The sequence below is a fragment of the Bombina bombina genome, chromosome 10 (genome assembly GCF_027579735.1).
Source record: "Bombina bombina isolate aBomBom1 chromosome 10, aBomBom1.pri, whole genome shotgun sequence".
Classification (NCBI taxonomy): Eukaryota; Metazoa; Chordata; class Amphibia; order Anura; family Bombinatoridae; genus Bombina; species Bombina bombina.
In genome coordinates this window covers 100,814,165-100,840,130 of record NC_069508.1, presented here as the reverse complement: position 1 = coordinate 100,840,130, position 25,966 = coordinate 100,814,165, and the positions used below count along the sequence as shown (strand labels likewise).

The 25,966-nt window shown below is 40.3% G+C and overlaps 1 protein-coding gene across 1 annotated transcript in view; it reads left to right on the top strand.

Annotated features, from left to right (window-relative positions):
- ZBTB37 (zinc finger and BTB domain containing 37) overlaps positions 1 to 16,446 on the top strand; it is a 50,632-nt gene extending 34,186 nt beyond the window's left edge. The window contains exon 4 of the mRNA XM_053693279.1: positions 15,430 to 16,446. Coding sequence (XP_053549254.1) covers positions 15,430 to 15,957 — 528 coding nt within the window. The 3' untranslated portion in view covers positions 15,958 to 16,446. The remainder of the gene's footprint in view (positions 1 to 15,429) is intronic.
- Positions 16,447 to 25,966: the final 9,520 nt, after the last annotated feature.

Below are 25,966 nucleotides of genomic sequence, written 5' to 3'. Positions count from 1 at the left end.
ATTTGGTCACCTACAAACAAGCAAGATTTCTGACTCTCACAGAACTATATCTTCTTCTTTAAGAGGCTCCTCTGTCCTCCACTCATTACCTGTATTAATGGCACCTGTTTGAACTTGTTATCAGTATAAATGACACCTGTCCACAACCTCAAACAGTCACAGTCCAAACTCCACTATGATGAAGACCAAAGAGCTGCCGAAGGACACCAGAAACAAAATTGAAGACCGGCACCAGGCTGGGAAGACTGAATCTACAATAGGCAAGCAGCTTGGTGTGAAGAAATCAACTGTGGGAGCAATAATTAGAAAATGGAAGACATACAAGACCACTGATAATCTCCCTTGATCTGGGGCTCCACACAAGATCTCACCCCGTGGGGTCAAAATGATCACAAGAACGGTGAGCAAACATCCCAGAACCACACAGGGGGACCTAGTGAATGACCTACAGAGAGCTGGGACCAACGTAACAAAGGCTGCCATCAGTAACACACTACGTCGCCAGGGACTCAGATCCTGCAATGCCAGGCGTGTCCCCCTGCTTAAGCCAGTACATGTCCGGGCCTGTCTGAAGTATGCTAGAGAGCATTTGGATGATCCAGAAGTGGATTGGGAGAATGTCATATGGTCAGATGAAACCAAAGTAGAACTGTTTGGTAGAAACACAACTCGTCGTGTTTGGAGGAGAGAGAATGCTGAGTTGCAACCAAAGAACACCATACCTACTGTGAAGCATGGGGGTGGCAACATAATGCTTTGGGGCTGTTTCTCTTCAAAGGGAACAGGACGACTGATCCGTGTACGTGACAGAATGAATGGGGCCATGTATCGTGAGATTTTGAGTGCAAACCTCCTTCCATCAGCATGGGCATTGAAGATGAAACGTAGCTGGGTCTTTCAGCATGACAATGATCCCAAACACACCGCCCAGGCAACGAAGGAGTGGCTTCGTAAGAAGCATTTCAAGGTCCTGGAGTGGCCTAGCCAGTCTCCAGATCTCAACCCCATAGAAAACCTTTGGAGGGAGTTGAAAGTCCATGTTGCCCAGCGACAGCCCCAAACATCACTGCTCTAGAGGAGATCTGCATGCAGGAATGGGCCAACATACCAGCAACAGTGTGTGACAACCTTGTGAAGACTTACAGAAAACATTTGACCTCTGTCATTGCCAACAAAGGATATATAACAAAGTATTGAGATTAACTTTTGATATTGACCAAATACTTATTTTCCACCATAATTTGCAAATAAATTCTTTCCAAATCAGACAATGTGTTTGTCTGGATTTGTTTCCACATTTTGTCTCTCATAGTTGAGGTATACCTATGATGAAACAGGCCTCTCTCATCTTCTTAAGTGGGAGAACTTGCACAATTGGTGGCTGACTAAATACTTTTTTGCCCCACTGTACATTTTACTGCACAAAATAAGCTTTTTGTAGCAAAATGAAAGGATTTTAGACTATGGGGAGAGCTGAGCAAAGAGAATGTTTACTCCCCTACCACACAGGCCAAAAGACTGATAATAAAAATATTATTAGTTTTTCATAAAAAGCATCCCTCTACCATTGGTAATTTGTAACCACATGATCTAGGTGATAATTGGATTACAAATATAATATCAGGAGCCATTTTAAAAACGGAAATGTGACATTTTATAGCTAAAGGGACACTGAACCCAAATTTTTTCTTTCGTGATTCAGATTGAGCATGACATTTTAAGCAACTTTCTAATTTACTCCTATTATCAATTTTTCTTCGTTCTCTTGCTATCATTATTTGAAAAAGAAGGCATCTAAGCTGTTTTTTGGTTTCAGTACTCTGGGCAGCACTTTTTTATTGGTGGATGAATTTATCCACCAATCAGCAAGGACAACCCAGGTTGTTCACCAAAAATGGTCCGGCATCTAAACTTACATTCTTGCATTTCAAATAAAGATACCAAGAGAATAAAGAAAATTTGATAATAGGAGTAAATTAGAAAGTTGCTTAAAATTTCATGCTCTATCTGAATCACGAAAGAAAAAATTTGGGTACAGTGTCCCTTAAGTGATCACTGCATTTACACTGATTACTACAGTGATCATTTAGCTAAAATACTTAAACCAATATTTTTTTTTTTAAAGATATACTAGTTTATTTTTAGAAAATGTATTTTGGGGGTCTCTAGGTAAGTTTGATCTTTATTTATGAGCCCCTAAAGACCCCCACATTATTTTTTTTTAAACTTTTTTTTTTTATTGTGTTTTATAACTTTTTTATTTAAATATCCCACATACCGTTGGAAAGATTAGGCGATTACCTTTCCAACGGTGTGTCTTGGGGGTCTGTAACTGCTTAGATGCCTTAGATACAGGCTTCTAAGCAGCATGCCCCCATCTCCCTATAACTGACAACTGTCAGTTTTAAATAAAGTTCCACGGTGATGTCATTACGTCATTGCGCGTGACGTCACCGCACCAAACGCGAAGCCCCGGCAATACCTGTCACTATACAGGAGTGGGTGGGTGCCCCCAGATTGCTAGCGCCGGCTCTGAGCCGTCATTAGCACCTGAGTGAGAAATTTTGCAACAACTTAGAGCCGTCTTTAGCTCTCAAAGGGTTAAATACAAACAACATTGCTATGTTCTAGCTTTGACTTTTTCGTCATTTCTAGCCATAATTAAAGGCACAGTAAACACCACTAACATCTCTATTTATTCTCAAAATACATAACTAATTAACCATTATACACATACCCCCAATAGTCAATAACTTCATCATCCATAGTTATAGGTATCGTTATGATATAAATTTTGTTGTCTAAAATGGCCCCCAAACTCCTCCTCCCTGTACCTTCTTCATCCCTGTGCATATTTTTTTCCCATACCTCTGCTAGTTCACAATGCTTTCAAATGTGTCATCATGCAGCGAAGATGACATATCGGCGTTAGTGGCACTGTAATGCGCACCGCAATTATGTTCCCTAGCTTCCTTACCGGATGTGCCTAATTTTATGAGGAAAAAATAGATACCCTGTTTACTTCTCTGCGCCAGCTGTAAATGAATGCACAGAGAAGTAGTTATTCGATGGTTCCGGTTTATTTGTTCCCCCTGGACATGCGCAAATTAGGCAGCTGATGTGTGATACAATGCAATGACGCAAGCGCTAGAGTCCATGAACGGAACGAAAAACAGATTTGCGAGACGCAAACTACAGGGGCATGTAGAATAACGACTAGCAATAAGTGTCCTTAGGGGCTGAGTTTGGGGGCCATTTTTAACTATCTGGATGCACTGTTTCAAATGATTGTGAGACAGAATGCGATCTGAAGAGGAATATTAATACCTTGCAGACTACTCAGCAGGATCAGAATTATTGAATAAGGTAAATTTAGAAGCAGTGTTTTCTATCCCTTTAAATAAAAATTGTGCCAAATATAATACTTGTATGAAAATACTTTTTCCAATTTTTAGATAACTATTGTTCTGCAAAGAGGATATTAGATAATTGATTACAGTGTAATCAGTTATCTAATATCCCCTTTGCAGAACAATAGTTATCTAAAAATTGAAGGACAAGCAATATAAGTTCATTGTTCAACCAACAACTTTACATCACAAATTATATGATAGATGGACAGACAGCTACTGCAGATGGACAGACAGCTACTGCAGATGGACAGACAGCTAGAAAGATAGACTGAAAGATGCTGCAGGTAGATAGATACGGCAGATAGCTACTGCAGATTGATAGATTAAACAACACACATTGCACAATAAACTAGCAGCTGTTAGAAAACAGCAAGTGCTAAAACACAAACTGGAGCCTTTAGCTAGAGCTGTTGGCAAATAAATTATAACGCCAAAAACTATTTCAACCTGCATCTTATTCATTAAACCTGGAAATGGACTACAGTGTCAAACTGGACTGGGTACACAGCACCTGCCAGAATAAAATGAGTGCACCACATATACCTGGGCTGCACTATTAGTAAACTGGCAAGGCATCCTCAGACACAGACAAAGCAGTGTTATGGACTAGCTAGAAGGGCTGATGTTAAAACCCAGTATCTAGAGATGAACATTGTGTGTGTTTTCTATATAACAAAATACACAAACTAGCTGGCAATCACTCACATACAAAAAACTATACATAGTAAAATATAAAACGGAGGATTAGTTACAACTCTTGGTCAGGACATAATAAGCCCAAGTGTCTTTCCATCCTCCTATGTACAATACATAACACCTGTGAGCTATTGTGCAAAGAAAGACTGCTGATTTCTGTCAAAGTATCCTAAAAAAAATAATTATACCCAAACCAACTGGTGTCCCTAGTACTGTTTAAAAACAAAGCTTTTTCCTGTCATGAGCAGCAACATTGCTAATGCCCCTTAAAGGGATATACTGAACTAAAAAAAATGTTGCTGCTTCTGAGCTTGCCTAGGTTTGATTTTCAACAAATAATACTAAGTAGTGATTTGCTTTCAGCAGTTTCATGAGGTCTCAAATGGGGAAGATGGCGGCCGCCAGCTGCATTGGGCTATATTTGGAGCCGGATTTCTTCTTGTTAAAGTGCAACACGTTAAGAACTAGATTTGCACAGATCTTAGTGTGTTGCACTTTCACAAGAAGAAATACGGTTTGGAAAATAGCCAAATGCCCCTGCCGGCCGCCATCTTCCCCATTCATGACCTCACAAAACTGCCAAATGCACATCCCTAATACTAAGCAAACAAAGCAAATTGGATAATAGAAGTAAATTGGAAAGTTATATAAAATTGCATGCTCTATCTAAATCATGAGAGTTTAATTTTGACTTTATTGTCCCTTTAATAAGCTGGGATGACACACAGAACTATCCACCCTGAAATTGCAGTGTTTATCAGTATTGCTGGCAGTCTCAGACTTTCTCTAGTCTTTTTTTTTTCATACAGGTGGTGAGAGTCCACGATCCATTGCTCTTGGGACTAGGAGGAGGGAAACATTTCCAAACCCCAAGAGCTCTATAAAACCCCTCCCACCTCACACATACCTCAGTCTTTACTTTGCCTCTGCTGGAGCTGGCTGAAGAATGAAGATGTGCATTTGATTCTTCAGACAGATGGGTTTTCATTCAATATTAAGGCCTGGTTTTCACTTGCTTGTCAAAGGGAGTATAGTGCTTGTCAGAGGGATGTATATGGGGTATGGTTTGTAATTCTTTTTTACCTCATGGGAAATTTTTCATAAACCCTCTATAATTGCTACCAGGGACTTGTCTTTTAAATTCCTTTATGGATCTACAATATGCTCCCAATTCCATAACTTTTGCCGATATGTTTGAATGCTGGTTTGGCTTTCTGCTCCTTGTTTAATACTGGACGAGTGTCTGTTGGTATCTTTTATTAACATCTAGACACTCATATAGCTATGTTTTGGGCACTTTTTAAGTTCTATATATGTTTGTAAATATATATGGCCCTGTGACAGATCCTTTTCATTATACCCTTATTGTTTTGCGCTCGTCTACTTTTTTAGTGTGTTAAATTTGTATTTCGCTTGTTGGGTAAGCGTGTGTCCCTTTAGTCTTTCTAAAGTTTATGCACGTCAGGTTAGCACGTTTGTTCTCGGTTATACGCGTGTCAGGTTTTGGCACACAAAATTCCTTTTTCTTCTGTTAAGTGTGATCAGTCCACGGGTCATCATTACTTGTGGGATATTAACTGCTCCCCTACAGGAAGTGCAAGAGGATTCACCCAGCAGAGTTGCTATATAGCTCCTCCCCTCTACGTCACCTCCAGTCATTCTCTTGCACCCAACGACTAGATAGGATGTGTGAGAGGACTATGGTGATATATTTAGTTTTTATATCTTCAATCAAAAGTTTGTTGTTTTATAATAGCACCGGAGTGTGTTATTCCTTCTCTGGTAGAATTTGAAGAAGAATCTACCTGAGTTTTTTTCTATGATTTTAGCCGGAGTAGTTAAGATCATATTGCTGTTTCTCGGCCATCTGAGGAGAGGCAAACTTCAGATCAGGGGACAGCAGGCAGATTAATCTGCAAAGAGGTATGTAGCAGTTTATTATTTTCTGACATGGAATTGATGAGAAAATCCTGCCATACCGATATAATGTAAACTCAGCCTTAAATGCAGTAGCAGCAACTGGTATCAGGCTGTCATGTATGTATATTTTATACTTCTCTGGTTTTTAGACTGTATACATAGACTTAACCTAATTTGCAGGGACTTGCAATAGGTTTTAAATGACAATTAATTATTGAGGTAAAACGTTTTTTTGCTGGCATGTAAAAACGTTTTTTTTCTCTGAGGTACTGGGTGAAAAAATGTTTTGGGCACTATTTTTCCACTTGGCAATAGTTTTGATTTAAATTAGAGCAGTTCACTGATCCCTCTCACTGTTATGTGTGTGGGGGAGGGGCCATTTTGGTGCTTTCACTATGCATCAGAAAAAACTCAGTCAGAGATTCATTTTCTTCCTGCATGATCCGGTTCATCTCTACAGAGTTCAGGGATCTCCAAAGCCTTTTTTGAGGGAAGTAATCATTACAGCACAGCTGTGCTGATTGTATTGACTGTGATAAAAAAAAAAACTGTGATAAAAAAAAAAAAAAAAACGTTTATTTGTGTATTTTTTTCTGCTGCCTGGGTTAGTTATCATTTGCTGAGGGGAACAATCCTTTGCTAAAACTGTATATTCTGACAAAGATTGATGCTATAACTTAATTATTTTAACTGTTATAATATTTTTCTGTGCTTCTTAAAGGCACAGTTCGTTTTCATATTATTTGTAAATTACTTTGTATTTCCAAGTTGCTGTTTATTTGCTAGTGTGTTAAACATGTCTGATTCAGAGGAATATCTCTGTGCTATATGTGTTAATGCCAAAGTGGAGCCCAATAGAAATTTATGTACTAAATGTATTGATGCTACTTTAAAAAACAGTCAATCTGTACAAATTGAACATATTTCACCAAACAACGAGGGGAGAGTTATGCCGGCTAACTCGCCTCACGTGTCAGTACCTGCATCTCCCGCTCAGGAGGTGCGTGATATTGTAGCGCCGAGTACATCTGGGCGGCCATTACAAATCACATTACAAGATATGGCTACTGTTATGACTGAAGTTTTGGCTAAACTACCAGAACTAAGAGGTAAACGTGATCACTCTGGGGTGAGAACAGAGTGCGCTGATAATGCAAGGGCCATGTCTGATACTGCGTCACAGTTTGCAGAACGTGAAGACGGAGAGCTTCATTCTGTGGGTGACGGTTCTGATCCAAATAAACTGGACTCAGACATTTCAAATTTTAAATTTAAGCTTGAGAACCTCCGTGTGTTACTAGGGGAGGTATTAGCGGCTCTGAATGATTGTAACACAGTTGCAATCCCAGAAAAAATGTGTAGGTTGGATAAATATTTTGCGGTACCGACGAGTACTGACGTTTTTCCTATACCTAAGAGACTTACTGACATTGTTACTAAGGAGTGGGATAGACCCGGTGTGCCTTTCTCACCCCCTCCTATATTTAGAAAAATGTTTCCAATAGACGCCGCCACACGGGATTTATGGCAAATGGTCCCTAAGGTGGAGGGAGCAGTTTCTACTTTAGCTAAGCGTACCACTATCCCAGTGGAGGATAGCTGTGCTTTTTCAGATCCAATGGATAAAAAATTAGAGGGTTACCTTAAGAAAATGTTTGTTCAACAAGGATTTATATTGCAACCTCTTGCATGTATTGCGCCTGTCACGGCTGCAGCAGCATTTTGGTTTGAGTCTCTGGAAGAGACACTTCAATCATCCACACTAGATGACATCACACACAAACTTAAATTCCTTAAGTTAGCTAATTCATTTATTTCAGATGCCGTAGTACATTTAACTAAACTTGCGGCTAAAAATTCAGGATTCGCCATTCAGACACGCAGAGCTCTGTGGCTGAAATCCTGGTCAGCTGATGTTACGTCTAAATCTAAATTGCTTAATATTCCTTTCAAAGGGCAGACCTTATTCGGGCCCGGCTTGAAAGAGATTATTGCTGACATTACAGGAGGTAAAGGTCATGCCCTGCCTCAGGACAAGGCCAAAGCCAAGGCTAGACAGTCCAATTTTCGTTCCTTTCGTAATTTCAAAGCAGGAGCAGCATCAACTTCCTCTGCACCAAAACAGGAAGGAGCTGTTGCTCGCTACAGACAAGGCTGGAAACCTAACCAGTCCTGGAACAGGGGCAAACAGGCCAGAAAACCTGCTGCTGCCCCTAAGACAGCATGAATTGAGGGCCCCCGATCCGGGACCGGATCTAGTGGGGGGCAGACTTTCCCTCTTCGCCCAGGCTTGGGCAAGAGATGTTCAGGATCCCTGGGCGTTAGAGATCATATCTCAGGGATACCTTCTGGACTTCAAATCCTCTCCCCCAAGAGGGAGATTTCATCTGTCAAGGTTGTCAACAAACCTAACAAAGAAGGAAGCGTTTCTACGCTGCGTACAAGATCTTTTATTAATGGGAGTGATCCATCCAGTTCCGCGGTTGGAACAAGGACAAGGGTTTTACTCAAATCTGTTTGTAGTTCCCAAAAAAGAGGGAACCTTCAGGCCAATCTTGGATTTAAAGATCCTAAACAAATTCCTAAGAGTTCCATCGTTCAAGATGGAAACTATTCGAACAATTTTTGCCCATGATCCAAGAGGGTCAGTACATGACCACAGTGGATTTAAAGGATGCTTACCTTCACATACCGATTCACAGAAGTCATTACCGGTATCTAAGGTTTGCCTTTTTAGACAGGCATTACCAGTTTGTAGCTCTTCCATTCGGACTGGCTACGGCTCCAAGAATCTTCACAAAGGTTCTGGGCACTCTTCTGGCGGTACTAAGACCGCGAGGAATTTCAGTAGCTCCGTACTTAGACGACATACTGATACAAGCTTCAAGCTTTCAAACTGCCAAATCTCATACAGAGATAGTACTGGCATTTCTAAGGTCGCATGGATGGAAAGTGAACGAAGAGAAAAGTTCTCTCTTTCCACTCACAAGAGTTCCCTTCCTGGGGACTCTGATAGATTCTGTAGAAATGAAAATTTACCTGACAGAGGACAGGTTAACAAAACTTCAAAATGCATGCCGTGTCCTTCATTCCATTCAACACTCTAAATCTGAATCAAGAGACCAGAAATTCTCTTCTATGGTGGCTTTATCGGCCACATCTGTCCAGGGGAATGCCATTCAGCAGGCCAGACTGGTCAATTGTAACAACAGACGCCAGCCTACTAGGTTGGGGCGCTGTCTGGAATTCTCTGAAGGCTCAGGGACTATGGAATCAGGAGGAGAGTTTTCTTCCAATAAACATTCTGGAATTGAGAGCAGTCCTCAATGCTCTTCTGGCTTGGCCCCAGTTAACAACTCGGGGGTTCATCAGGTTCCAGTCGGACAACATCACGACTGTAGCTTATATCAACCATCAGGGAGGGACAAGAAGCTCCCTAGCAATGATGGAAGTATCGAAGATAATTCGCTGGGCAGAGTCTCACTCTTGCCACCTGTCTGCAATCCACATCCCGGGAGTGGAGAACTGGGAGGCGGATTTCTTAAGTCGTCAGACTTTTCATCCGGGGGAGTGGGAACTTCATCCAGAGGTCTTTGCCCAAATACTTCGACGTTGGGGCAAACCAGAGATAGATCTCATGGCGTCTCGACAGAACGCCAAGCTTCCGCGCTACGGGTCCAGATCCAGGGATCCGGGAGCGGTCCTGATAGATGCCTTGACAGCACCATGGACCTTCAGGATGGCTTATGTGTTTCCACCTTTCCCGATGCTTCCTCGATTGATTGCCAGAATCAAACAGGAGAAAGCATCAGTGATTCTAATAGCGCCTGCATGGCCACGCAGGACTTGGTATGCTGATCTGGTGGACATGTCATTCTGTCCACCTTGGTCGTTACCTCTGAAACAGGACCTTCTGATTCAGGGTCCTTTCAAACATCAAAATCTAACTTCTCTGAAGCGGACTGCTTGGAAATTGAACGCTTGATCTTATCAAAGCGTGGTTTTTCTGAGTCAGTTATTGATACCTTAATACAGGCTAGGAAGCCTGTTACCAGAAAGATTTACCATAAAATATGGCGTAAATACCTATATTGGTGCGAATCCAAAGGTTACTCTTGGAGTAAGGTTAGGATTCCTAGGATATTGTCTTTTCTACAAGAAGGTTTAGAAAAGGGGTTATCCGCTAGTTCCTTAAAGGGACAGATCTCAGCTCTGTCCATTCTGTTACACAAGCGTCTGTCAGAAGTTCCAGACGTTCAGGCTTTTTGTCAGGCTTTGGCCAGGATTAAACCTGTGTTTAAAGCTGTGGCTCCACCATGGAGTTTAAACCTTGTTCTTAACGTTTTACAGGGTGTTCCGTTTGAACCCCTTCATTCCATTGATATAAAGTTGTTATCTTGGAAAGTTCTATTTTTAATGGCTATTTCCTCGGCTCGAAGAGTCTCTGAGTTATCAGCCTTACATTGTGATTCTCCTTATTTGATTTTTCACTCGGATAAGGTAGTTCTGCGTACTAAACCTGGGTTCTTACCTAAGGTAGTCACTAACAGGAATATCAATCAGGAGATTGTTGTTCCATCCTTGTGCCCAAATCCTTCTTTGAGGAAGGAACGTCTTTTGCACAATCTGGATGTAGTTCGTGCCCTTAAATTTTATTTACAGGCAACTAAAGATTTTCGACAAACGTCTTCCCTGTTTGTCGTTTACTCTGGTCAGAGGAGAGGTCAAAAAGCTTCTGCTACCTCTCTCTCTTTTTGGCTTCGTAGCATAATTCGTTTAGCTTATGAGACTGCTGGACAGCAGCCTCCTGAAAGAATTACAGCTCATTCCACTAGAGCTGTGGCTTCCACTTGGGCCTTTAAGAATGAGGCCTCTGTTGAACAGATTTGCAAGGCTGCAACTTGGTCTTCGCTTCATACTTTTTCCAAATTTTACAAATTTGACACTTTTGCTTCCTCGGAGGCTATTTTTGGGAGAAAGGTTCTTCAGGCAGTGGTTCCTTCTGTATAAAGAGCCTGCCTATCCCTCCCGTCATCCGTGTACTTTTGCTTTGGTATTGGTATCCCACAAGTAATGATGACCCGTGGACTGATCACACTTAACAGAAGAAAACATAATTTATGCTTACCTGATAAATTCCTTTCTTCTGTAGTGTGATCAGTCCACGGCCCGCCCTGTTTTTTTAAGGCAGGTAAATATTTTTTAAATTATACTCCAGTCACCACTACACCCTTGGCTTCTCCTTTCTCGTTGGTCCTTGGTCGAATGACTGGAGGTGACGTAGAGGGGAGGAGCTATATAGCAACTCTGCTGGGTGAATCCTCTTGCACTTCCTGTAGGGGAGCAGTTAATATCCCACAAGTAATGATGACCCGTGGACTGATCACACTACAGAAGAAAGGAATTTATCAGGTAAGCATAAATTATGTTTTTTGCACGAGGTGATGAGCGTTATCTGTCCTCAATTTTAATGTTATGTCTACTGTTTTTTTTTTCAGTTCAGTTTTCAGCGTGCATTGACCTGTGAGTCTTTTTTAAAAAGCTACCTAGGAGTGTGTAAGTGGTTTCCATTTCTTAAGAGCTTTTTAAGGGGGTTAAAGTGTTTATTGCATTGCTTTCCCAAGGTGGATTGAGTCATTTCCACTCTGGCTAATGTACTACTATTCCTTTGGAAGACAGTATTTCTTTTAAAGACCCTTTTAGACAGAAGGTTAGTCTTTTCATAGAAGGGCCTTTTTTTCATGCAGGTTATATTCTCAGGCCAGCTATTTCTATTGCTGATGTAGCTGCTTCTACTTACTGGTTATTTAGTCTTTCAGAACAATATTCTGATGACTTTGCTAGTTAAAATTTTATGTGTTTGCTCTAGAGTGCCAATTCTTTTATTTGTGATACTGTATTTGATATTATGAAGAATAATGTCAAAAGCATGTCTTTGGCAGTTCTTGCTAGGAGAGCCTTGTTACGTAAATCCTGGTCTGCTGATATGGTGTCTAAATCTAGACTATTATCTCTTTCCTTTCAGGGAAATAAGTTATTTGGTTCTGATTTAGATTCTTTTATATCTAATGTCACTGGAGGTAATGAGGCTTTTATTCCTCAGGACAGAAAGTCTAGAGGGAAATCTAATGCTTCCAATTGTTTTTGTTCCTTTCATTAGAATATGAAACAAAAGGCTGACTCCTTTGCTTAAAAGCAAGGTTCCTCTGGTTCAGTTTGGAGACCTAATGCTAACTGGTACAAGTCAAAGCAGGGTAAGAAATCTATCCCTACTACCAAGACTGCATGAAGGTCCGGCCCCTGATCCAGAAGTTCTGGTAGGGGGCAGATTAAGCCTTTTTTCAGGAGGCTTGGTTTCAGTCTGTTTCAGACCCATGGGTTCGGAATATAGTTTCTCAGGGTTATCGAATAGGATTCAGAACAAGGCCTCCCAGAGGAAGGTTTTTTCTGTTCAATGTTCCAAGTAATCCTGTAAAAGCTCAGGCTTTTCTCCAGTCTGTCTCAGATCTGGAAGATTTGGAAGTGATTGTTCTAATTCTTTTTCATGAACAGGGGATAGGATTTTATTCAAATCTCTTAATTGTTCCAAAGAAGGAAAGTACTTTCAGTTTAATTCTAGATCTAAATGCTCATTCCTTTCAAAAGTGAGGCTTCAGTTGATCGGATTTGCAAGGCAACTACTTGGTCTTCTTTGCATACTTTTACTAAATTCTACCATTTTGACGTTTTTGCTTCTTTTGAAGCAGCCTTTGGTAGAAAGGTTCTTCAGGCAGCTGTCTGTGTGATTTTTTTTTGCGTGTTTGATTTATTTTAAGTGCATTAAAAAAAGAAGAAAAAAAGATATATAATTGGGGTTGTGGATTTAATTTCTCATTGAAAAAAGATATTTTTTAAATCCCTCCCTTTATGGTATTATCGTGGACTCCACAGCTTGGGTATTAGTTCCCAGGAGTAATGAATTGTGGACTCTCACCACCTGTATGAAAGAAAACCATCATTTATGATTACCTGATAAATTAATTTCTTTAATGGTGGTGAGAGTCCATGAGACACCACCCCTATGTTATTTTGGGGTTAGTTTTTTTTTCAGCACATCTTTTTTCCCCTTCTCCTTTTAAGGCTCTTTTTGCTTGGTTATACGTTGGACTGAGGTATGTGTGAGGGGGGAGGGGTTTTATCGAGCTTTTGGGGTTTGGGAATCTTTGCCTCCTCCTAATGGTGGAGAAGAATAATGGATCGTGGACTCTCACCACCATGAAAGAAAGAAATGTATCTTATCCACTCAGTGTAAATTAAATTTATGGAATGTAAGCTCCTTAATGTTTCACATTTATACTTGATTTTGTATGAGACTTAAGTATCTACATAAGAATTAAAAATGTTTTGTTATAGGGAACGTGTTTATTTTTTCCTAATGAATTGTCATAATTATATTTTATATAGTTTGTTCCATTTTTATCACTTTCAGAGTATGAGGATAATCCTTCTAAAGTTGATACAGCTATTTTCCAGCTAGTAAAATAAAATATTTCCAGTTGATAATTCAGGTGCATTTAAATACCCCATGAATAGAAAAATGAAACTAAATTTACAGAAAATCTTTTTATGAAAAGGTACACTTTGTGACGGTTTTATTAGAAATGTCTTGTGTTACTAGTGCAGCGGCTTGTTGGTCGACAGACACTGTAAATATGGTTAGTTATCACCACATAAACACTGAGTGAATAAAATAGTAGAGAAAGATTGATAGACTGCCAGCAATGTAGGCAAACACTGCAATTTTAAATGGACAGTAAAGTCAAAAGTAAACTTTCATGATTCAGATTGAGCATGCAATTTTAATAAAATTTCCAATTTACTTCTGTTACCTAATTTGCTTTGTTCTCTTGGTATCCTTTGCTGAAAATCAAACATAGGTAAGCTCAGGGGCAACAGTGATTGGTTGCTGCACATATGTCTCATGTCATTGGCTCATCTGATGTGTTCAAATAGCTCCCAGTAGTTTATTGCTACTTCTTTAACAAGGGATACCAAGAGAATGAAGAGCATTTGATAATATAAGTAAATTGGAATGTTTTCAACATGATCACTGCCATATTTGTTTCTTCTTTGTTGTCCAACCTTGGATTTGACTGGTTTTTAAAGCTTCCTTGGTGAGTTTAACTAGGATAAGCCAAATAGCTGGATATAAAATAATGTTTTAACAAAATTTACATATATTGAATAATCTCCCTATATATCACTCACCAAGTTAACCTCCTATCTGCCCTATTGATATAATAAATAAAAGGTATTTCAGTCATCGTTGGTGAGTGTGATTTGAGACATAAGCCAAAATAATAACATTCGAATAAGTATGATTTAATTTCCAGTTTTATGTAACATTTCTTCAAGAAAAACTTATTTTCAACGTGATTAAATTCTGCGCTTTCATATGTATAGTAAACAAACTTGGAGAGAATGTAAAGTCAGCTAAAGTAAACCAGTTTGTATCCCTTTTAGACTTGCTGTTTTTGGTGCTAGTTTCTTCTTCCTGAAGACGCCCTGAAGAATTTAATTATAAGTTAATAATGCCAGTATGTGGAGTTCAGATTATGAATATCTTAAGTCACAGATGTAACCAAAATGTTATCGTTTTATTTTACAAATCACCAATGACCTTATTTAAAGGGCCATTTTAGTAAAAAAAATACTCTGTTAGAGCATGTCATTTTAAGACTATTGACCCTAGACTACTTTGTATTTAACAACTGCACACAGTAGAAATACCGTTCTTGACTTGCACAGCACTGCTGGTTCCGAGCGGAAAACTCAGCTGATCCAATCATCAGCACTAGTTCCAAATCTAAATCGTGTGACTAGCAGCACTGCTCTGCGAGTCTCGAGTGGTGTTTCTACTGTGTGTTTAACCCCTTTGTGGTGGTTAAACACAAAGTAGTCTAAGGTCGATAGTCTTAAAATTTATATCCTCTAACGAATTAGAGCATGTTATTATATGACCATAACAGCCCTTTAAAGCATCAGTTCAAAAATAATACTAATGCTGCACATGAATAGACGTTTACATTAAATTTAATTTGATTTCCAAGAAGAAGAAAAAAGTTAACATTTTAATAATTAAATCTTTTTGTAAACTCTGTTTGTTGTTTAAAATTGGAGTTTGAGATACAAGCATTTTGTGAAATAATCATTGTTATATCTGCTGAACACTATCAACTCCGTATATAAAGTTTGTGCATGTGAATATCCAACTAATTTCCTTCTTATGCAGCTGGTTATGGCATTACAGATCAAATCATTAGACATTATGACTAAAAACTAGGTCCTCCTCTACTGTATATGACAAATTTGTTGTGTCATTTTTCTTATTTCTTATGATTTTTCCCCCCCAAAAAAACAGGGAGATGAAGGTGGTGCTATTGGAGTGAGTGGTTATGTAGAATATCTTCGTGAACAAGAGGTTTCGGAGCGCTGGTTTCGTTATAACCCACGGCTGACTTGTATCTATTGCGCCAAGTCTTTTAACCAGAAGGGCAGCCTAGATCGACATATGCGATTGCACATGGGTATAACCCCTTTCGTATGTCGTATGTGTGGGAAGAAGTACACACGCAAAGATCAACTTGAGTACCATATCCGGAAGCACACAGGTAATAAGCCCTTCCACTGCCATGTGTGCGGAAAAAGTTTTCCCTTCCAGGCCATCCTCAACCAGCACTTTCGAAAGAACCACCCTGGCTGTGTTCCTCTTGAAGGTCCTCACAGCATTTCCCCTGAGACCACCACAGTTGTTACCTCTCGGGGTCCTACCGAAGAAGAATCACCTCCTCACGAAGAAGCAGGTGTGGTGGCCCCTTCAGCAACAGTTGAGGTGGCATATGGAGGGGAGACTGCTCATGGGTCTGTGTCCACCACAGGACCAGACTAAAAAAAAAAAGGACAGAGAGAGGCTATTTCACTCCCCTTTACCTCAACAGCTGGGGTCGAAATGAACTAAGCAAAACCTGAAAAGTGTAATAATGGTAGAAAGAACCCGTTGCCAAAATCATAGACGGAATAGCTGTTTTAGGTTCCTCTGTGTGCACTTCTTTCTTGAAAAGACAACAATTATATTGTATGTCAAAGAAATCCAACTGTAGGGAGAAAAAAAGCTACAGTTTTTTTTTTAATAACCATTGTTTTTATTTCACCTGCAGCATTTTAACTATTGGAGATCAAGGTGTGATGATTTTGTGCTGTTTCTATGAGTTTTCCATAATGGTTTCCAGTATGTTCCCGGAAGAAAAGCAGCACCTTTTTGTTTAATGCTTAAACCTCCTTTTTTTTTCCCAAAACGTACCAGGGCAAGCATTGAATTTCTCTCTTGATCTGTATAAAATGAAGATGCCGCAGAATAACAAAAATCTTTTGCATTGATTGTGAGGTGTTCAACGTTGCTTCTATAGCAAATTTAGGGAATCTTACATTCAGGTAGGAAGAGAACAAAACTACAAGTTCAGACATTTTATTTGCATGAAATTGCACAACATAAATTACAATGCAAGTCAGATTTCTCTATATCATCATTTACAAAGTCTATATAAGACTGATGTATGTTACATACACCCAAATAGTGTGTGCATTGAAAGTAATTATTTTCTGTGAATTTTGGCAGGATCTGTATTTAAAGGGATACTGAACCCAATTTTTTTCTTTCATGATTTAGATAGAGTATGCAACTTTTTTAATTTACTCCTATTATCAATTTTTCTTTGTTCTCTTTCTATCTTTAATTGAAAAAGCAGGAATCTAAGCTTAGGAGATGGCCCATTTTTGGTTCAGAACCTGAGTTGCACTTGCTGATTAGTGGCTAAATGTACCCACCAATCAGCAAGCGCTATCCATTGTGCTGAACCAAAAATGGGCTGGCTTCTAATCTTAGAATCTTGCTTTCTCAAATAAAGATAGAAAAAGAACGAAGACAAATTGATATTAGGAGTAAACTACAAATTTGCTTAAAATTGCATGCTCTATCTGAATAATGAAAGAAAAAAAATTGGGTTTAGTGTCCCTTTAATTCATGTTAACAGCTACCTCTGTTTCATGAATAATTTTCATGAACTAGAATGGACCTTTAATATTCTCCAATTTAGAGGACCATGAGAATTTATTTAAATCTCTTGATTTACGGTGGGTTTTTTATAGTTGCGTAAATAAATTACAGAGGTTTTATACATACCTCTAAATTGTTTGTAGGGTTTAAATTCTTTTTATAGTGCATCTGCATGCCTAACATTAAAGGGACACTAAACCCAAATTTTTTTATTTAATGATTCAGACAGAGCATGCAATTTTAAGAAATTTTCTAATTTACTACTATTATTAATTTTTCTTTGTTCTCTTGCTATCTTTATTTAAAAAGCAGGAATGTAAAGCTTAGGAGACGGCCCATTTTTGGTTCAGAAACTGGGTTATGCTTGCTTATTGGTGGCTAAATGTAGCCACCAATAAGCAAGCGCTATCCAGGGTGCTGAACCTAAAATGGGCCAGCTCCTAAGCTTTACATTACTGCTTTTTAAATAAAGATGGCAAGAGAACAAAGAAAAGTTGGTAATAGGAGTAAATTAGAAAGTTGTTTAAAATTGCATGCTCTATCTGAATCATGAAATAAAAAATGTGGGTTTAGTGTCCCTTCAACATAGCATTTTCTTTCTTTCAGAATGCAGTCACACTGTTTTGACAACTGTATTTATTAGCAATCCATTTTCTAAAGTTTTATTTCAGTATCATGGACGTTGGGTAGACATATTTAAGTTACAGAAGACTCTTTTCAGTGGCTTATACAATCAAAATGTTAATTATGTTGTGATCAAAAAAACTATTAAAATATGGTCACTACATCAAGTTTACTAAGATAGGAAATGGTTGTAAGCTTCCAGTACTCCATGGTTTCTGGAGAAAAAAAAAATCACCTTTTATGTAATGTATTGGATTTCTGTTAAAAAGCTGGGAAGGTACAAACTCACCAATTTAAATACCCATATGATAAATCACTAAAGTGATGCAGCTTGACTGTAAAACGTTGACTGGTAAATCACATAAACATCTCTTTGAAAAAGAAAAAAAAAAAAGATTATTACCTCCAAACTTTCTTGAGTAGTCTGTGAACAGTTCTCCTTCTGTCAGCTGAATGTTGGGGTAAAAAAAAAAAAACAACAATCGGCCTAATCAGTGCTGAGGTCACATTTTGCTCAACTGTGATCTCATGGGATTTCAGTGAAATCCCATGAGATTTCATAATAAACCTCAAACTGAGGATGGAAATAACATGACTATGCCTGCACATGCCAGATGCAAATTTCATTGCATGTCCCGGGACTAGCATCTTGGTTGGCTGCTTTAAGTACCTTCAGAATGGGATGTGGCCACTGAGGAAATTGTGAGGTAAAATATCTTCCTTTTTACAACTTTGCTCAACTGTGATCTCATGGGATTTCAGTGAAATCCCATGAGATTTCATAATAAACCTCCTTAACCTGAGGATGGAAATAACATGACTATGCCTGCACATGCCAGGTGCAAATTTCTTTGCATGTCCCGGGACTAGCATCTTGGTTGGCTGCTTTAAGTACCTTCAGAATGGGATGTGGCTACTGAGGAAATTGTGAGGTAAAAATATCTTCCTTTTTACAGGGAGATGTTAAGGTGATATTTCTCTTGTTAAGTGTGTTCAGTCCACGGGTCATCCATTACTTATGGGATATATTCTCCTTCCCAACAGGAAGTTGCAAGAGGATCACCCAAGCAGAGCTGCTATATAGCTCCTCCCCTCACATGTCATATCCAGTCATTCTCTTGCAACCCTCAACAAAGAAGGAGGTCGCGAGAGGAGTTGGAGTTTTTTACTTAATTATTCTTCAATCAAAAGTTTGTTATTTTAAATGGCACCGGAGTGTGCTGTTTTTTCTATCTCAGGCAGTATTTGGAAGAAGAATCTGCCTGCGTTTTCTATGATCTTAGCAGACGTAACTAAGATCCACTGGCTGTTCTCGACATTCTGAGGAGTGGGGTAACTTCAGAAAATGGGAATAGCATGCGGGGTCCCCCGCAAATGAGGTATGTGCAGTACAATATTTTCTGGGAATGGAATTGACTAAGAAAACACTGCTGTTACCCATATGATGTAAGTACAGCCTTAAATGCAGTAGTTGCGACTGGTATCAGGCTGATAAATGTATGCGCAGTTGAGTTATTTTCTAGGGACTAGAATTTGACTGAGAAAATACTGTTATACTGAAATAATGCTTAAGCCTTATCTGCAGTAGAAGCGACTGGTAGCAGGCTTAGTGATAACTTTGCATGACATTGAAAAAGTCTGTTTTTAAAACGTTTACTGGCATGTTATTCGTTTTGTGAGGTACTTTGGTGATAGATCCTTTTTGGGCATGATTTTTTTCCACATGGCTAACATATTTTTCTGCATAGAAACCGTTATATCAGGTCTCCCACTGTTGTAATATGAGTGGGAGGGTTTTTTTTTTTTTTTTTTTTTTTTTTTAGCGCCTTGTTGCGCAGTTAAAATTCTAGCACAGTCTTCCTGCTTCTTCCTCCTTGATCCAGGACGTCTCAAGAGAGCTCAGGGGTTTTCAAAATTCGTTTTTGATGGAGGTAATCAGTCACAGCAGACCTGTGACAGTGTGTTTGACTGTGATAAAAGCGTTAAATCTTAATTTGATATCCGTTTTTGGGTATTGAGGGGTTAATCATCCTTTTGCTAATGGGTGCAATCCTCTGCTAATTAATACATTTACCGTTAAGAATTGTGGACTATAACTGAATTAGTTCATTTTATTCAACTGTGTTTTTGATAAGCGCTGCAGCGTTTTTTATATTGCTTGTAAACTTATTGAAAGTAATTTCCAAGCTTGCTAGCTTCATTGCTAGTCTGTTTAAACATGTCTGATACAGAGGAATCTGCTTGTTCATTATGTTTAAAAGCCGATGTGGAGCCCAATAGAAATATGTGTACCAACTGTATTGATATTACTTTAAATAAAAGTCAATCTTTACCGATAAAGAAATTATCACCAGACAACGAGGGGGAAGTTATGCCGTCTAACTCTCCTCACGTGTCAGTACCTTCGTCTCCCGCTCGGGAGGTGCGTGAGATTGTGGCGCCAAGTACATCAAGGCCCTTACAAATCACTTTACATGATATGGCTAATGTTATGAAAGAAGTATTATCCAATCTGCCCGAGTTAAGAGGCAAGCGCGATAGCTCTGGGTTAAGGACAGAGCGCGCCGATGACACGAGAGCCATGTCTGATACTGCGTCACAATTTGCAGAACATGAGGACGGAGAGCTTCATTCTGTGGGTGACGGTTCTGATTCGGGGAGACCGGATTCAGAAATTTCAAATTTTAAATTTAAGCTTGAGAACCTCCGCGTGTTGCTAGGGGAGGTGTTAGCGGCTCTGAATGATTGTGACACGGTGGCAATCCCAGAGAAATTATGTAGGCTGGATAAATACTATGCGGTACCGGTGTGTACTGACGTTTTTCCTATACCAAAAAGGCTTACAGAGATTATTAGCAAGGAGTGGGATAGACCTGGTGTGCCCTTTTCCCCTCCTCCGATATTTAGAAAAATGTTCCCTATAAACGCCGCCACACGAGACTTATGGCAGACAGTCCCTAAGGTGGAGGGAGCAGTTTCTACTTTAGCCAAGCGTACCACTATCCCGGTGGAGGATAGCTGTGCTTTCTCAGATCCAATGGATAAAAAATTAGAGGGTTACCTTAAGAAAATGTTTGTTCAACAAGGTTTTATATTACAGCCTCTTGCATGCATTGCGCCTGTCACTGCTGCAGCGGCATTCTGGTTTGAGTCTCTGGAAGAGGCGATTCGCACAGCACCATTGGATGAGACTTTGAGCAAGCTTAGAACGCTTAAGCTAGCTAATGCGTTTGTTTCGGATGCCGTAGTGCATTTAACCAAACTTACGGCTAAGAATTCCGGATTCGCCATACAGGCGCGCAGAGGCCTGGTCAGCAGATGTAACTTTTAAATCTAAACTACTGAATATTCCTTTCAAAGGGCAGACCTTATTCGGGCCCGGCTTGAAGGAAATTATTGCTGACATTACTGGAGGTAAGGGCCACACCCTTCCTCAGGACAGGGCCAAATCAAAGGCCAAACAGTCTAGTTTTCGTGCCTTTCGTAATTTCAAGGCAGGAGCAGCATCAACTTCCTCCGCTCCAAAACAGGAAGGAACTGCTGCTCGTTACAGACAGGGTTGGAAAGGCAACCAGTCATGGAACAAGGGCAAGCAGGCCAGAAAGCCTACTTCTGCCCCTAAGACAGCATGAAGACAGGGCCCCCTTTCCGGAGACGGATCTAGTGGGGGGCAGACTTTCTCTCTTCGCCCAGGCTTGGGCAAGAGATGTACAGGATCCCTGGACGTTGGAGATTATATCTCAGGGATACCTTCTGGATTTCAAAACTTCTCCTCCACAAGGGAGGTTTCATCTGTCAAGGTTATCAACAAACCTAGTAAAGAAAGAGGCATTTCTGCAATGTGTACAAGACCTCTTAGTGATGGGAGTGATCCACCCAGTTCCGCGACAGGAACAAGGGCAAGGGTTTTACTCAAATCTGTTTGTGGTTCCCAAAAAAGAGGGAACCTTCAGACCAATCTTAGACTTAAAAATCTTAAACAAATTCCTAAGGGTTCCATCGTTCAAGATGGAAACCATTCGGACCATCCTACCCATGATCCAAGAGGGTCAGTATATGACCACAGTGGACTTAAAGGATGCCTACCTTCACATACCGATTCACAAAGATCATTATCGGTACCTAAGGTTTGCCTTTCTAGACAGGCATTACCAGTTTATAGCTCTTCCCTTCGGGTTAGCTACGGCTCCGAGAATTTTTACAAAGGTTCTGGGTTCGCTTCTGGCGGTACTAAGACCGCGGGGCATAGCGGTGGCTCCGTACCTAGACGACATTCTGATTCAAGCGTCAAGTTTTCAAAATGCAAAGTCTCATACAGAGATAGTTCTAGCATTTCTGAGGTCGCATGGGTGGAAAGTGAACATGGAAAAGAGTTCTCTGTTTCCACTCACAAGGGTTCCTTTCCTAGGGACTCTTATAGATTCTGTAGAGATGAAGATTTACCTGACGGAGTCCAGGTTATCAAAAATTCTAAATGCTTGCCGTGTCCTTCATTCCATTCCAAGCCCATCAGTAGCTCAGTGCATGGAAGTAATCGGCTTAATGGTCGCGGCAATGGACATAGTGCCATTTGCGCGCCTGCATCTCAGACCGCTGCAATTATGCATGCTAAGTCAGTGGAATGGGGATTACTCAGATCTGTCCCCTTTACTGTATCTGGACCAGGAGACCAGGGATTCTCTTCTCTGGTGGTTGTCTCGGGTTCATCTGTCCAAAGGAATGACCTTTCGCAGACCAGATTGGACGATTGTAACAACAGATGCCAGCCTACAAGGCTGGGGCGCAGTCTGGAACTCCCTAAAGGCTCAGGGATCGTGGACTCAGGAGGAGAAACTCCTTCCAATAAACATTCTGGAATTAAGAGCAATATTCAATGCTCTCCTAGCTTGGCCTCAGTTAGCAACACGGAGGTTCATCAGGTTTCAGTCGGACAACATCACGACTGTAGCTTACATCAATCATCAAGGAGGAACCAGGAGTTCCCTAGCGATGTTAGAAGTCTCAAAGATAATTCGCTGGGCAGAGTCTCACTCTTGCCACCTATCAGCGATCTACATCCCAGGCGTGGAGAACTGGGAGGCGGACTTTCTAAGTCGCAAGACTTTTCATCCGGGGGAGTGGGAACTTCATCCGGAGATATTTGCTCAACTGATTCTTCGTTGGGGCAAACCGGAACTGGATCTCATGGCATCTCGCCAGAACGCCAAGCTTCCGTGCTACGGATCCAGGTCCAGGGACCCGGGAGCGGTGCTGGTAGATGCACTAGCAGCCCCTTGGGTTTTCAACATGGCTTATGTGTTTCCACCTTTTCCGTTACTGCCTCGACTGATTGCCAAGATCAAACAGGAGAGAGCATCAGTGATTCTGATAGTGCCTGCGTGGCCACGCAGGACCTGGTATGCAGACCTAGTGGACATGTCGTCCTGTCCACCATGGTCTCTGCCTCTGAGGCAGGACCTCCTAATTCAGGGTCCTTTCAACCATCCAAACCTAATTTCTCTGAGGCTGACTGCATGGAGATTGAACGCTTGATTCTATCGAAGCGTGGTTTCTCGGAGTCGGTTATTGATACATTAATACAGGCTCGGAAACCTGTGACCAGAAAAATTTACCATAAGATATGGCGTAAATATTTATATTGGTGTGAATCCAAGAGTTACTCATGGAGTAAGGTTAATATTCCTAGGATATTGTCTTTTCTACAAGAGGGTTTAGAAAAGGGTTTATCCGCTAGTTCGCTAAAGGGACAGATTTCTGCTCTGTCTATTCTTTTACACAAGCGTCTGGCAGAGAATCCAGACGTCCAGGCTTTTTGTCAGGCTTTGGCCAGGATTAAGCCTGTGTTTAAGACTGTTGCTCCTCCATGGAGCTTAAACTTGGTTCTTAAAGTTCTTCAGGGTGTTCCGTTTGAACCCCTTCATTCCATTGATATTAAGCTTTTATCTTGGAAAGTTCTGTTTTTGATGGCTATTTCCTCGGCTCGAAGAGTCTGAGTTATCTGCCTTACATTGTGATTCTCCTTATCTGATCTTTCATTCAGACAAGGTAGTCCTGCGTACTAAACCTGGGTTTTTACCTAAGGTTGTTTCTAACAGGAATATTAATCAAGAGATTGTTGTTCCATCATTATGTCCTAATCCTTCTTCAAAGAAGGAACGTCTTTTGCATAATCTAGACGTGGTCCGTGCCCTGAAGTTCTACTTACAGGCAACTAAAGATTTTCGACAAACTTCTTCTCTGTTTGTCGTTTACTCTGGACAGAGGAGAGGTCAAAAGGCTTCGGCTACCTCTCTCTCTTTTTGGCTTCGTAGCATAATACGCTTAGCCTATGAGACTGCTGGACAGCAGCCTCCTGAAAAAATTACAGCTCATTCCACTAGAGCTGTGGCTTCCACCTGGGCCTTTAAGAATGAGGCCTCTGTTGAACAGATTTGCAAGGCTGCAACTTGGTCTTCACTTCATACTTTTTCCAAATTTTACAAATTTGACACTTTTTTGCTTCTTCGGAGGCTGTTTTTGGGAGAAAGGTTCTACAGGCAGTGGTTCCTTCTGTTTAATGTTCCTGCCTTGTCCCTCCCATCATCCGTGTACTTTAGCTTTGGTATTGGTATCCCATAAGTAATGGATGACCCGTGGACTGAACACACTTAACAAGAGAAAACATAATTTATGCTTACCTGATAAATTTATTTCTCTTGTAGTGTGTTCAGTCCACGGCCCGCCCTATCTTTTTTGAGGCAGGTTCTAAATTTTAAATTATAACTCCAGTCACCACTGCACCCTATAGTTTCTCCTTTCTCGTCTTGTTTCGGTCGAATGACTGGATATGACATGTGAGGGGAGGAGCTATATAGCAGCTCTGCTTGGGTGATCCTCTTGCAACTTCCTGTTGGGAAGGAGAATATATCCCATAAGTAATGGATGACCCGTGGACTGAACACACTACAAGAGAAATAAATTTATCAGGTAAGCATAAATTATGTTTTTCTAGTCGGCTTTTTTATAGAGATGCTGCAGAACTTTTTAGTAGTTCAACACTTGGGCATCATGTCCCATTAATTTTAGTCCTAGGCTTTGAATACCCAGACCAAACCTTTAGACTGCCGAGATTCCTCACTCCAGACCCTTTTCTGTATTATTAGGTGTAAAGGTCACTACCAAGGAAATGAAAATGAACATTTCTCCTGTTAAGTGTAGTCAGTCCACGGGTCATCCATTACTTATGGGATATTAACTCCTCCCCAACAGGAAGTGCAAGAGGATCACCCAAGCAGAGCTGCTATATAGCTCCTCCCCTCTACGTCACACCCAGTCATTCTCTTGCACCCAACTAATAGATAGGATGTGTGAGAGGACTGTGGTGATTAAACTTAGTTTTTATATCTTCAATCAAAAGTTTGTTATTTTAAACGATACCGGAGTGTGTTGTTTTCTTCTCAGAATTTGAAGAAGAATCTACCTGAGTTTTTGTGTATGATCTTAGCGGACGTAACTAAGATCCATTTGCTGTTCTCGGCCATTCTGAGGAGTAAGGTAACTTCAGATCAGGGGACAGCGGGCAGGTTCACCTGCAAAGAGGTATGTTGCAGTATATTATTTTCTAAGGAATGGAATTGACTGAGAAAATACTGCTAATACCGATATAATGTAAGTACAGCCTTAAATGCAGTAGTAGCGACTGGTATCAGGCTGATATGTATATATGTTTACACTTAAGTATTTCTGGGGAATGGCACTTCACTGGGAAAATACTGTATGCATATAACTTTTAGCCTAACTTGCAGTGTGAGCGACTAGCAGCAGGCTTTTAATGACATTTCATAAATTAGATTTTAAACGTTTGCTGGCATGTTAAATCGTTTAATTATCTGAGGTACTTGGTGAAAAATTGTTTTGGGCGTTATTTTCCACATGGCTGTCGTTTGTTTTAAATTAAAACAGTTTACTGAGCTTCCCTCACTGTTGTAGTGTGAGTGGGAGGGGCCTATTTTGGCGCTTTTACTACGCATCAGAAATTCAGTCACAGTCTGCCTTTTTCTCCCTGCATGATCCAGGACGTCTCCACAGAGCTCAGGGGTCTTCAAAACTAGTTTTGAGGGAGGTAATCACTCACAGCAGACCTGTGAGACTGTGCTTTGACTGTGATAAAAACGCTTATATTTTCAATTGTTATCCGTTTTTTCTGATATTAAGGGTTAATCATCCATTGCTAATGAGTGCA